At 42.0% G+C, this 14,476-nt stretch overlaps 1 protein-coding gene across 1 annotated transcript in view; it reads left to right on the top strand.

The window, feature by feature from the left end:
- Window positions 1-14,476, top strand: part of DNAH8 (dynein axonemal heavy chain 8) — a 188,528-nt gene that overhangs the window by 125,150 nt on the left and 48,902 nt on the right. The window contains exons 63-71 of the mRNA XM_066623193.1: window positions 479-582; window positions 3,713-3,889; window positions 5,759-5,926; window positions 7,029-7,241; window positions 9,325-9,462; window positions 11,034-11,161; window positions 11,870-12,041; window positions 13,279-13,434; window positions 13,873-14,028. Coding sequence (XP_066479290.1) covers window positions 479-582; window positions 3,713-3,889; window positions 5,759-5,926; window positions 7,029-7,241; window positions 9,325-9,462; window positions 11,034-11,161; window positions 11,870-12,041; window positions 13,279-13,434; window positions 13,873-14,028 — 1,412 coding nt within the window. The remainder of the gene's footprint in view (window positions 1-478; window positions 583-3,712; window positions 3,890-5,758; window positions 5,927-7,028; window positions 7,242-9,324; window positions 9,463-11,033; window positions 11,162-11,869; window positions 12,042-13,278; window positions 13,435-13,872; window positions 14,029-14,476) is intronic.

Raw genomic sequence — 14,476 nt, forward strand, 5'->3', positions numbered from 1 at the left:
AGACTGGTCCAGCCCCAGGGGGCTTACAGTCTAGCTTTTTTGACATTGGGATTACAACAGAGGGATGGTTAGAAGGGGTGGAGGCAGGGGGACCATATGCAAATGTTTCACATACTTCAGGCCCAATCCTATACTCTTCCCCCTGCCAATGCAGCCACGATGAAAAGTGCACACTGCATCCAGTGGGGGGTGCAACCCAATGGTTTTTGCAATAGCCATAAAAGTATTTATGCCACCAGAAAACTCATTTCAGCAGCTTTAAGGCCTCCTAAGATTGGGCCATAGGTTATGTACAATGCCTGCACGAGTTGTTGCAGGCCCTGTGCAAAACCTGGTGGGCACACCTACCCCCATGGCTGTGGCTGCTATCAGATACTGGGGTCTTCAGGGATCAGTCAGGTGGGTCCTCAGCCAGTGAGTTCCACATTTCTTCCCCCTGATTATGTATAACTTCTCTGAATTGTTATCACTATTACAGGTCTTTCTAAGCTAATGGAAGCTAGTGAATCTGTTGCTAAACTCTCCCAAGACTTGGCAGTGAAGGAGAAAGAGTTGGCTTTGGCTTCTGTAAAAGCAGACAAAGTGAGTATTATGAAATCCTAGAGTCAGGGCCAAGGGATGGGTTTAAAAGTCTAGGGGTTTCCTACCTTTGAGCCCAGTCCTATCTCCACCACCACCCACTGGTGTAGCCATGCCAAAAACAGGCACATTGTATCCAGCAGGGGACGGGGGAGCAGATTGGGAAGCTTCGAATGTGAAAGGAGATTAAATCCCCTTACACCTCTGTAAGTCTCCTGCTCCACAATGGGTCTCCTAGGACCTGCACTACCAATTTTGCTACTGCAAGTTTGAGAAGAGGATGCAGGGAGACTGCAGGAAAGGGGGATAGGATCCAGTGCACACTGCTATCAGATCCACCCCCTTCTGCAGCTTCTCCACCCTGTTATGCCCCCTCCCAGCCCCGTTTTGCTCCTTCCCCACCCTGTTCCACCTCCCCCACCTCCTCCTGCCTCTTCCCACTGACTTACCTGTTTTGGCAGGTGGTGGGAGAACTGATGGTGCACATGCCCTTTCTATCAACTTTCCCCTACTCATTGTGCTTTTATGACTTGCACTGGCTGCTTTACAGTAGTCAGTGCCAGCAAAAGACACATTCTGTTGATGGCCATTCAAGATAGGATTTGGCCTGTAGATTACTCTACTTTAGCTTGCCCATCCAAAGAACCCTGGGACCCCCATCTGGATAGTCATCATTCCTCCTTTCACACACCTGAGATACTGTCAATAAACAATGTTGATTCAAAGTTATCAAACAAAATTGGTGCAAGTGAGAACACAAAGGATTACACATACAAGTTCAAAAGTTATCACTTCCTTCCCAAAGTCCAGAAGTACCAAGACAAATCTGTATTGGACTTATTCACAAGTATTTCAGAGGAATGGCCTGTAGGTCAGTGTTCTCTGCTTGCTCAGTCAATACAAAAACAGAGCATTGAAATAAGGCAATTTCATTAGGTTGCTGCAGCTTCTCTGGTCTTCACAAATTCAGTCAATAAGAATGGCCACTCCCCCATTTGGAATTCCAGACACTGTGAGTTCTATATTAGGACCCAGTTCCTATGGTGGCTCAAGACCGCCCTGTCCCAACTGGAGGTTGTCCATGACTTTGTATACCTTGGCTCAACGATCTCCGACACTCTTTCTCTCGATACCGAGCTAAACAAGTGCATTGGTAAAGCAGCTACCATGTTTTCCAGACTCACAAAGAGAGTCTGGTCCAACAAGAAGCTGACGGAACATACCAAGATCCAGGTCTACAGAGCTTGCGTCCTGAGTACACTTCTGTACTGCAGCGAGTCATGGACTCTTCGCTCACAACAGGAGAGGAAACGGAACGCTTTCCACATGCGCTGCCTCCGATACAGCCTTGGCATCACCTGGCAGGACAAAGTTCCAAACAACATAGTCCTGGAACGAGCTGGAATCCCTAGCATGTATTCACTGCTGAAACAGAGATGCCTACTATACCTACAAATACTATCATCAATAGCAATTCCCATGCATCACTACCTCCTTCCCAGTATGCACCAGTATTTGACTTTTTAATGTATAGCGTTAATGCTTTTGAAGCTGCTTCCTTTGTTGGATCATCAAGTGTACTAATATTCATCTCATCTTTGAAAAAGGAATGCTCAATCTCCAGAGATGCTACTTTATCTCTTCCCAAATATGCTTTGCCATTTCTGAACTTATGCTGTTTATTTTACTTTGAATTTTTATTTTAGACTGTTCAGTTTGTTGAATTCCCTGTACTCTTCACCTTCAGCACTGGGGTACGTCTGTCCTCATATTTTGAAAACAGCCTGAATAATGTTCTAGCTTTCTGTGCTGCAGACAACTGCCCAATTCCATCTGGTTTCATAACAGAAGAACTCCCATTTGCAGTCAGTTGCAGAATGGTTGGGGAAAGGGGGGGGGGGAGATTGTGGTCATAAACTTGGTTGATTTTTCAAGGATTCTGCAAAAGAGGGATTTGGATTAGAATGTGTTGATAATATGCAACCAGAATTCTTCCCTCCTGAAGAAAAGAACTCTACATTTGTTTGCCTCTCAGTTTCACAGTGATGCCTGTCAAGGCTCCTCAAACTTCTAAGTTGTTCCATTTTCCCAAGCTTTTATGGAGATCTCTTGGGAAAGCTAAGAGTCTTTCTGAAGCTGAGGGTCTTTGGGGGATAGCTCCCCACCAGCCCTTCCTGCCAGTCCCTTTCCCTTTCTTAAGAAAACTTGTGTAAGGCAAAGGAGTGGAATTGATGGCAAAGAGCTTTCTCAAGTTCATCCATTGCTGTTGAGGTGCATAGGAATTGTAGGTCCCAGAAACTCCTATTTTAATGAATAGGATTAGCACTGGAAATTCCTATGTGTCCCAGTGACAATGGACACTTGCTCAAGAGCATCCATGCCTTAAAGAGGAAGTCTACAATGTGGGGAAGCAGAGCAGTCACTGAAAGCACCCCCAACTCCATGATAAATTATACCATACAGCTAGTTGCTGTCAATAAAGCATACACAGGAGCAGAGGCTTGGTTAAGGTTTCATAAGAAATACTTTACTCACAGTTCATAGTTGCTTACATACATGTTCTGAAGTATCAGAGGCTCCTATTGTTTTGGAACAGAGAACTATAGTTGTTCCCTTTTGTGGAAGTCTGGTGAGGATAGCTGGCAGACATGGATCCCTGGCACAGCATATCCTCCTTCTTTGATGGTCTGGAAGGAAAGAGGTTGTGTGGAGAAACGAAGGAAGGAAAAAGAAACTAAGCACCATACTTTCTGCAAGGACTATAGAGGGGCAGGTAAAGAGGTGATGGGACATTACACTGTCCTCCAGAATCCTCCAGGTGGCACTGCATGCAAATTCCAACATCGGGTCCTCTGCATTTGCCAGCCAGTTTTCTGTGCCATCCGTTTCTCTCTGTATGAAAGAGAAAGATGCTTGGGAAAGAGGAGGGACTGGAAGGGAAACAGCTGGTGACCAGTCTATTATAAGCTGAACCTGAGCTTTGTTCAAACTGTGGAGTCAGTTCATAATGTGCTCAGGGAGGCAAACAGTTACCGTTCACCGTTACAAGTTCTGCACCCACCCCACCATTCTGAACTTCAGATGCATCATTAAAAATTATATATCTTGCTTGTTTTATTGTACTGTATAATAGGTGTTGGCAGAAGTAACAGTAAGTGCCGAGGCTTCCGCTAAAGTGAAAAATGAAGTTCAAGGTGTAAAAGACAAAGCACAGAAGATTGTAGATGAAATTGATTCAGAGAAAGTGGTAGCGGAAGCAAAACTGGAGGCAGCTAAACCAGCATTAGAAGAAGCAGAAGCTGCTTTGAATGTGAGTGCATTTTTAAAAATATCCAACCATTCATTTGAAGACAGCATCAGCCTCCTCCCCCGCCCCAAAGAACTGAGCAATGCTGATAATATGTCATCTTATCTGGCTGCTTATAAGCACCTTGTGCAAAATTCCCCTCTCCCTGAAAGGAGGAAGGGAAGCTGGCTGCATTAGGAACGAACCATGTGTAGGAGAGTGTAAGAACAGACTACGTGTGGGAGAAAGTTAATGGCATCTTTTGAGCAACAAGGCACATGGTATAGAGAGCTGCATGAAAAATCCAGTATGAGCACCTGAACTCTCATAAACAACATGATCACAGAAAATGTCATAGATCTGGAGGATACTTCAAGTGCATTTTTGAGCAAAGAAACTATCAAAAACTGTTAAATAGATATTAAATATAGATCTTATAGATATAAATAGGAGATATTGGTAAATAGAAACTGTTCCATAAATAATTGGGATTTGTAATAAAGTGTTTTCTTTAGCAGCCCAAAAACTATGATCAGGCTTTGATGGCTGGACCTTTCTCCAAATATCTTTCTGACTAATGTTTAATATTTGATATGGGCATTGTGTAGAAAATTTGATTAAAAATATTACTGTGTATGATTTAAAAACAGTTTGAATTTGCAGGTGCAAAACTAGCAGCCCAATCTTATGGGCTCTTAATGGCAGAACTAGCATCTTGCTAGTGCTGCCTGCCTTACGGCAGTCATAAAACATACTACAGAGTGCAAGCAGGAAGGCCAGAGCCTTCCCACACCTATTGTAAGGATCACTCTGGATCTGCCAAAACAAGCAGGATGTCTGGGGAGGCAAGACACGATCGGGAGGAGGGTGGAACATGGTGAGGGAGGGCAGAATGGGGCAGTGATGGGGATGGGTGAATTGGGACCGGGTGTGGGTTTGGTGGCAGTGGCGGCCACCAAATCCTTGCTCTTTTTCTGGAGCTGATCCCACAGCATGGGTCCCACTGACCTGAGCCAGCAAATTCACTAGCACAGATCATGTAGACCCCTCTGTGTTGCTGAGGCATACTCTGAGGTAAGAAAACAAATGTTCCCTTACCCAGAGGAGACCTCCTGAATTCCCCCCTCCCAGAATGCACTGGTAGCCATTTTGGGGCTGCTGCATTGGCAGGAGGGAAGAATAAGACTGGACTGTAAGAAATCTGTAAAAGCATGAATATTGCTTGAAATCATCTTCTGTTTTCCATATTATTTTTCAGATTTAATTTCTCTTTTAAATGACAACCTTGTCTTATCTCATATGTTCTGTATACTTTCATAACATCAGGTTATTGGCTGAGTTTTATTAGCCAAACATGATGGCAGCAGTTTTAGGAATGTCCTTTCATTTATTATTGTCTAGTGAGACTGTTTCTCCAGTAGACATTTCTGATGTCTCAGTTTAGTTTCCTGTAGGAGGTCTGTGTCATTAGTACTAGCTTAATCTATTGCTTAGAGAAATGTGGTGTAGTAGTTCGAGTGTGTTATTTGGACCAGGAAAATCCAGGTTCAAGTCCCCATTCTGCCATGAAACGTATTGGGTGACCTTGGGCCTGTAACTATCTCTCAGCCTAAGTTAGTTTACAGGCTTATTGTGAAGACAAAATGAGGGGGAGAAATCACATACACTATTCTCAGTTCCTTGGAGAAACAGTAATAGTAAATGTGTACAACTAATACAAAATAATAAATTCATTTGATAACTTAACAGCACAGCCATATGCATATCTACTCAGAAGTAAGTTCAATGTAGCTCAGTGGAACTGAGGCATTGTAACCTCAGTGCAGGACGATATTCCCTGTATTCATAGAATTCTACTCAGGCAATAAGTGAAATTACTTCTTTCCTTTGCAGACCATTAAACCAGCAGATATTGCAACTGTTCGAAAACTTGCCAAGCCACCTCATCTGATTATGAGGATCATGGATTGTTGTTTAATCCTATTCCAAAAGAAAATAGACGCAGTTACCATGGACCCAGAAAGGCCTTGTTTGAAACCATCTTGGGGCGAGTCTTTGAAAGTAAATAATATTTTCACACGATTTTAACAATGCAAAAAGATCAGTGGCTTGGATTCAATAGAGCACTCTTGAGAGCAGAAGATACATCTGCAAGTGTCTGTTCCCAACATGTCTGATGTCAAGCCAATCATATATGTTGCTCAAGGGTGTTGGGTCCCAGTTCATTTGTACTTCCTGTCCTTTTCCTCTCCCCATCCAACAGCCAGTCCCACTGCCTTCAATTCTTTACATTCCTCACTTCAACCAGTGCTCACTGTTCCTGAGCAACACTCAACTTCCTGTTTGGTAGCTTGTTGCAACCTCTCATAAGTGCAGTCATGTGTTGCAACCTCTTATAAATGAACTGGCATTGGTGGGAGCAGGTTTATGAGGCAGCAAAAAATATTGATTTTAAGTGCTCTATAGAATGGGTACCTTCACCGGGGTTAAGAAGGATACAGTTCATGACTGTACTGTTCAGTAGCAGCACAACCCTATGCATGCCTAATCATTGTGTCCAAAGGGGCTTACTCCTAGGAAAGTATGTATAGGATTTCAGCCTAATCCTATGGGCTGTTACCACAACCAGAATGAGCATTCCTTTGGCTTACAGCTTTACGGCTGTCACAAATGTGACAGTGCTAGTGAGAGCAACCTGGCCATCACCCCAAGCAGTGAGCAGTCATGTCTGCATGACAATGGATAGTGGACACCCACCATCTGTAAGATCACACAGGGATCAGGAGGGAGGTGAGGAGAGGTGGAACATGGCAGGGGGTTGTGCAACAGGGGTAGGGAGGAGGGTGGATTGAACCCAGGAAGGGGGCAGTTTTGGCGGCAACAGCACCCACTGAATCCTAACCCTAAAAAATGTTCTCTTCCTCTGAGGAGGCCTCAATATGCTGAAATTCCCCCACAGGATACAGTGACACCATGTTGGCTCTGCAGCATTGCAACACGGGGAGTGGCCCATTTTCTATCACATTAAAAAAAATTGAAACACAAAGTGTAAATATATTTTAAAATGTTGTTCTCAGAAAATCGTTGGAATTGGGAGAGCCAAAAATTTCAGTTGTGTATAATGATGCTTTATGGATTATTTTTGTTTTTTTATTTTTTGCAGCTAATGAGTGGACCATTTCTTCAGAGTCTCCAGCAGTTTGCCAAAGATTCCATCAATGAAGAGATGGTGGAATTACTGCAGCCTTATTTTCAAATGGAAGATTATACGTTTGAGAATGGTAAAAAAGTCTGTGGTAATGTGGCAGGACTCCTTTCATGGACACAGGCTATGGCAACATTTTATGGGATAAATCGAGAAGTATTGCCTCTTAAGGTAAATGATGATGGTTAGCTTCGCACATATTCCTAGTTACTGAGAAAAAAAAAAGAAATGTTCTGATATTGTGTAACTGTGATGCAGAGTCTTATTTGCATTTATACCATCACTTGGTATAATCATGTGACTATAGTTTTGCATTTGCCACCACCCATAAATCAGTTATACTGTATAAATATTCTTAGCTTCCTTTGAAAGGTTAGCAGAACAGCTCTCCTGCAATTCACTATGATGTTACTTTAGTTGAAATTTGGTGGCAATAAGAGATCTTTGAATGATACAGTTTTCCAGTTAACACTAGTTAATTCACTTAGGGCACAATCCTAACATTTTCTTTGTTTTTTTAAAAATACTTTTTTTCTTTTATTCATATATAACTTAATACAAGAAATACAATTTTAGCAAATAATATCTATAAAGAAAGAAAAAAGAAAAAGTGAGAAAAATAAGAAAACTGAGAGAGTTAAAAAAAACTATACAAAAATATCTTTAAAAGGTTTCCAAATATTAAAAAAAAATTGATATTAGGGCACAATCCTAACATGATCGCTGGCCCAGGAGTGTCGCAAAAGTGCCATAAAGCACTTTTGCGCCATTCTGGAGGCAGTTAGGCCAGTGCAAGGGACTTGCGCCGGCCTCCCTGTGCTGTTGTGGGCCCTGGGGAAGATGAGTTTGCGCTGGTCAAGCTTGGCCAGTGCAGGGTTCTGGGGAGGGCGGGGAGGAGGCAGGAGGGAGGCGTTCTGGGGCAGGGGTGGGAGGCATTCTGGGGAGGGTAGGTGGCAGGCGTTCCTGGGGGTGGGCAGGGAGCGGGAGGCTGGACCAGAATCCAGCAGTTATACTGGATCCTAACCCCATTCCTGGACAGCCTGGGCCAGCCCTGGACTGCTCGGATTTGTGTTGCCTCCAGAGGTGGCATAGATCCAAGTATCCCCAGTGGGGCTGCAGTGGCTTTCCCCGGGGGAAGGAGAAGCAACTCCTCTTGCCCCAGGCTGAGCCACTAAGCGCCCGAACCTTGCACTGAATACAGCACAGGCCCACTGGCCTGCCTGTTCCAGCGCAAGTTAGGATTGTGCTGTTAAATACAAAAGAGTTGCCATAGAAAAATTAGCACAATTCTGAAGAAGCCATTGAAGTGACTTTTAAATCAGATTAATGGGCTCATGCATTATTTTTCATCTCTTTTTCTGTAAGTATGTATTACACCTACGTAAGCCCCAGTGAAGGAATATTCTAGAATTCTGACAGTTCAAAGTGTGAGGCCATTCCTCCTCTCAGCTACCCTTATAGTCACCTCTAATGGCAATGGAATCTTTTCCAATTTACTTGCTCTTTGAGTGTGGAGACAACTAGATAAAGTCTTATCTTTTTTTCCATTCCAGAGGGGTAGCCATGTTAGGGGCCCAATCCTAAAGGCCATCAGTGCCAGCACTGAGCTCCAGTGCTAGGTGCTGTAAACATGCTGTAAGGCACATTTACAGCACCCTCTGTGCAGGGAGCACCAGATGCCTTCCAGATGCCAGAGCAAGGGAAGAGCTCTGGGCGGTGGTAAGGTCAGTTGGGGTGGGAGGAGGCATTCCAGGGTGGGGGAGGACAGGGTGGTGAGAGGAACCAGGATGGGGGTGGGATCAGAGAAGCTCTGGTCTGCCATATCATATCCTCCCTGTTGGAGTACAAAGCCTGACATGGAGGCTCTATACCAGCAAAATAGCTGGTACAGACTTGAGAAGCCCCATTGCGGGGCTTTGGGCTTTCCTGTGGGTAAGGGAATGAAAGTTCCCTTCCCCAGACGAGACCTCTGGCAGCCCAAGTGGTGCCACTGGATACAGTTGTAGCTATTTTGGTGCTACTGCACCTGGCGGTGCTGCCAGGGATAGGATTGGGCTGTTAGTCTGCTGCAGCAAAAACTATGAAGAGTCTTTGTGGCACCTTAAAGATTTAGTCTGTAAGATACCACAAAAGTCTTTGTTCAGAAAAGAACAATTTTCTATTAATTTACCAGTTTATTAATCTGTTTGTTTTCGCTGTAGACATGACAAAGTTCTGCAAAATTATTGTTGCCTCACCTCACTTTTCATTTTAGACTAACTTGGCAAAGCAAGAAGGACGTTTGAGAGTGGCAAACGCAGAGTTAGCAAAAGCTCAGTCACTGTTAGATGAGAAGCAAGCAGAGCTGGATAAAGTGCAAGCAAAGTTTGATGCAGCTATGAATGAGAAGATGGTAAAATGAGAGACTATTTTATAAATTAGAATTTCAGGACTCTCTTTTTTACAATACGCACTTAATTTCTTCAGAATAGACAAAATGTTTCTTAACATTATTGATGCTGATCCATTGGACAGTTACTTCGTTGTCTTGAGCCTTTCTCTGTTAGGTTATAGGAGAGGTGCACTTCGCCCACTTTTAGGTTCTTAGAGTCATACCCACCAGGATCCTCATGGGTTAGAAATTTGGCACAGGGCCCTAGCCGACAGTTTGCACAGAGATCTACAGGAAAGGCTACACTACACACATTTGTCCCAAGCCACTTATAGGGCCCAGTGGAAAGGAAGATTTTTTTTCTAAAGAAGTTTAGGGCCCAATCCTATCCAACTTTTCAGTGTGCTGATGCAACCATGCCAATGAGGCATGTGCTACATCCTGTGCAGGGGAGGGGGGCAGTCATTGAGGCTTCCTCAAGGTACGATAATGTTTGTTCCCTGGGGTTGCATTGTGGCTGTATCAGCGCTGGAAAGTTGGATAGGACTGGGTCCTTAGTTGTGTACCAGGACAGCCATTATTCAATCCACCAAAGCCGGCAGGAGTCTTAAAGTAATCCTCTGTGTTTTTCTGTGGAGATCTCTTTGGGAGCCTGCTTAGGTGGCTAGGCTCAGATAACAGTGGCTTTGATCCATTCTCAGCTTTAATGAAACACAAACACGCAGGAAAATAAAGGAGGAAGACTGAGAAGTGTGTCACTTGCTGGCTCGGACTGCTTTCTTTTCTTTAGGGAGCACTCCTTTTCAAGGTTCCTTCACTCCTCCTGAATTTCAGGATTCAGGGAACAAGACTGGGATTCAAGGAAATGGTATGGCACTCTGGTGGGCTTAAACCATTGTGTCTTCCTACTACTGGCTTAGAAGTACTTCACTCTTTGCTGGCTTCAAAGGATTTCACCACCAGCCTGGCTACTGAATGCCTACACCCGCTAGCACTTCCCCAACTGGGCACAGAGTCATCCTGTCCAGGAAGATGAAAATCTTCTCCTCATTGTAAGCCATTGACTGTTTGTCAAGGGGCAAATATCAGCTGTGGGGAGGGGGTATTTTTGTCTGGACTACAATGCAAGGGAAAGGGTTGAACCATGTTCCCCCCCAACTGCTATTTACTAAAGAAAAAAAGCACAGTAGCAAACTACACATTTAATGTAATGTGTATTTGGACCTCTGTCTCAGCATATCTAAGTACCTGATATAGGTGAAAGCCAGTTTAAGTTCAGGCAAAACTGGAGTTATGACTACGGGTTAGTGTATGGAACTGGAAAGAAAGGGAAGGTCCATCATAAGGGGATCTAGTGTCCCCAGTCACTGAAATTCCTAGATTCATTGCTGCTTTGGAAAAGTTAGGGAACAGCAGTGGTTATGTGTGCTTCTATCAATTCAGTCTGTGGAAAATGCTGCAGTATTTTAATATCTACATCAAATGTAGTAAGTCATTATGATCTTGTTTTCAAAGCATATATTTATAATTTGCATAGCAATCAGGATGATAACATGCAAAGCATAATGGGACATAACACTTCTGAATTTTAGGACCTCTTGAACGATGCAGAAATGTGTAGGAGGAAGATGCAGGCAGCCTCTGCACTTATAGATGGCTTGAGTGGAGAAAAGATAAGATGGACCCAGCAAAGCAAAGAGTTTCGAGCCCAGATTAATAGGTAATTTGTAAGAAAAATAAAACTATATGAATTGGTTTTTAAATGCTATTTAGCACCTATAGGGAGGCTACCATCGACAAAAGTATGGAGGTATTTTTTTTAAGTCTTGCTTTTAGATCCCTGTGAAATTTGTAGGGCTTTGAATTCTTTGACACTGTCAATTCCTATAATGGTCATCAAAATTAATGTAAAAGAGCAAATAAATTTCTGATTGACATAGACTTTCATGGACATGAATTTATCTTTTCAAAGTCCCTTGACCTTATTTAGGAAATTTGTATGAGCAAGGAAGGACTTGCAAAATCATCTCCATTACAGTGATCTCGCTTCTTCCTTTATTATAAATCAGTGCTGCTGAGCACCAAGGTTATGCAAGGAAAAAATACAGTACTACTCTAGTGTCCTGATTCACTTGTTTCAGCTCACTGAAGCAAGTGGGCCATGCTGAAGTCTTATTCACTGATGTTGAAGTCTTATTCACTGAAATAGTCAGTCAGGTGGGGTTTAAAAGGTCAGTATATACAGTACTTCCAGTTTTAAAAGTCCTAATTAAAATGATACTAATTTGACTATGTCACCTTCAGTCCAGTCAATTTCATCATTTGAATATGGTGACAAGCAAGAAGCGAGTTTTTAAAAAATGGCTGAACCATATGTTTTGTTAATTGAACAATAAAAACATTAATTGTAGATTCCTTATTTTTCCAGACTGGTGGGAGATGTTTTACTCTGCACAGGTTTCCTTTCATATTGTGGCCCTTTTAATCAGATATTCAGGAATCTTTTGCTTAAAGATTTATGGGAAACAGAAATGAGAGCCCGAAAAATTCCATTTACTGAAAACTTGAATATCATTTCAATGTTGGTGGATCCTCCAACGGTAGGTCCTGCATTCCCTTGTCTCCTATCATTTGTATTCATTTTTACTGCTTAATTATGAGGTGGAACCAATGAATTTATCATTTCAACCCATTTGAAAAATGCTATTTCTGGAATCCTGTGTTAGAATGAAGTTTTTATAAGACTCTGTATGATGTGGGTACTGTTTCTGTAATGATAGTCAGAACCAAAGTTCAGAACCATGACTGGGTTCATAGGGAACCAATTCTGGCAACTGCCAATAGAGTAAGGAAGCCACGGCCATTTGAACTTAGTTGGTATAAGCATCATGCCATATTATGTTAAGTTCATGTTTTATACACTTTAGTCTCCTGTGGCATCATTTATATAAAGTTTGCATCAGCAAATATTACAATAACTGCTATTTGCTCTATGCTAGAAGAGCTGCGAGGCAGCTTGCATAGAAAGGGATACATAAAATTCTTTTATGTTTTTAGAGTGGTCATTCGTGGATTTCCAAGAATGAATGTTAAAAACGGAAGGAAGATTTACATAAAATAAATGCACAAGCAATTGCTGCTACTTACTTCTTGGTTGTAAAAGAAAACTGTTGGCACACAAAACTGAACCAAGCTCTTGCTCATTCTTATTTATTCAGTCCTGGATGGTGCACACAGAGTAGCAGCTAGATGATTTTAAAGCAATTTTGTACAAGTGTACACTACAACCTCTTATAGAAACTGTGGTTTGAGCAGGGAGATACACAAAGAGTGTATCTCAAGGGAAGTATAGGGGAATGCATTGCATAGACAATTATTGAAATAAAAATGGTTTTAGTGGGGGGAAATAAATGAGTAGCAGTATTCAAATCCTGCAGAAACCTGCACAATCTAGGATAACATGTTTAGACCCCAAAGTACAACTTTTTATAGCTAAATATTTTAACAATATCATAAGATCAATGTAACAAGCTGCACCCCAATGTACTTTGCCTGTGTGCTATGAGCAACACTGCTACCGCTGTTATACCTTTCCTTTTGCTCATATATTAATTAATTATTAACAGTATTTATATACCGCTTTTCAACTAAAAGTTCACAAAGCGGTTTACAAAGAAAAATCAAATAACTAAATGGCTCCCTGTCCCAAAAGGGACATATATTTGTCATATATGCTCATATATTCCTCAATTTTGCTAATATATTCCTCAAATGTACATCTGAATGACAGAAATTCAGTCTGAGTTATCAGGTGTCTTTTTTTTTTTCAATTCCCAGATTAGTGAGTGGAACCTACAAGGGCTTCCAGGAGATGAACTCTCAGTTCAAAATGGTATCATTGTCACTAAGGCAACGAGATACCCACTTCTGATAGATCCACAGACGCAAGGGAAAACATGGATTAAACAGAAAGAAAAGGACAATGAGCTTCAAGTAAGTGTTGTATTAAAAAAAAGTATGTGTGCTTTCACAGTTGGGTCCCTTAAAATAAATTCTTTTGGACAGCAGGTCCTACTACTGGGTACTCATTCCTAATGTTTATCCCATGATCATTGAGGCACTCTCCCTGTTCTTCGTGGGCGTGGACTCCTTTGGTCTTCTATACTAGACATTCATTTGGTGTTTCACAGAAAATCTTCTCACTTAGGTCAGATAAGCATTTCACTTATACCCTTTTCTCAATAAAATCGTAACCTGCTTCATGGATTGCGAAGTTAAACATGAAAAGAATTGTAATGTGCTGTACACACCAGGGGCGTGCTAGAAATTAAGAAGCCCTTCCATTGCATGTATTATTTATCAAAATCATTCTTTATTTAATAATTGAGCTGCTGCTGCTTCTTCTTTAAATTTATTGTTTCTTTTCCTAAGGTGACAACACTGAATCATAAATATTTCCGCACACATCTAGAGGACAGCCTTTCCCTGGGAAGACCACTTTTGATTGAGGATATAAGTGAAGAATTAGATCCTGCCCTTGATAATATATTAGAGAAAAACTTCATTAAATCAGGAACCTCTTTCAAGGTTAGTTACCTTATTATTAAAGAGTTATAATAAATTTTATTTATTGTTTAAGTGTGTGATAAATGGCCCCCCATTTTGTTCTCAACAGCAAACTAAAGAAATCCTGTGATTGTACAAGGGAAACTCCCCTTCACGACATGACCAGTTTCCTTTCTGTCTCAGAGGCAGAGAAGGGGTTTGTCAGCAGTGTCCTTAACAAGTGATTTTTTTGTTGTTTTAGTTGTAAATCTTTTTTGGGGAAAGTTTTTATTGCCTATCCTGCCTCTCAAATGCTTCACTAGTCCAATACTGGTGAAGCATTAATAGCTCCTAAGAGGCAGAGATGAAAATGAGGACTTCCCTGGTCTGAATTTGGCAGGGATGGAAAAATCCAGCACAGCTTGACTTGAGTCGAGTCACCAAGTCACTGCCTCCCATGATTTGACTCGAAAAACAGTCCTAACAGGGG

The sequence above is a fragment of the Tiliqua scincoides genome, chromosome 1, assembly GCF_035046505.1.
Source record: "Tiliqua scincoides isolate rTilSci1 chromosome 1, rTilSci1.hap2, whole genome shotgun sequence".
NCBI lineage: Eukaryota > Metazoa > Chordata > Lepidosauria > Squamata > Scincidae > Tiliqua > Tiliqua scincoides.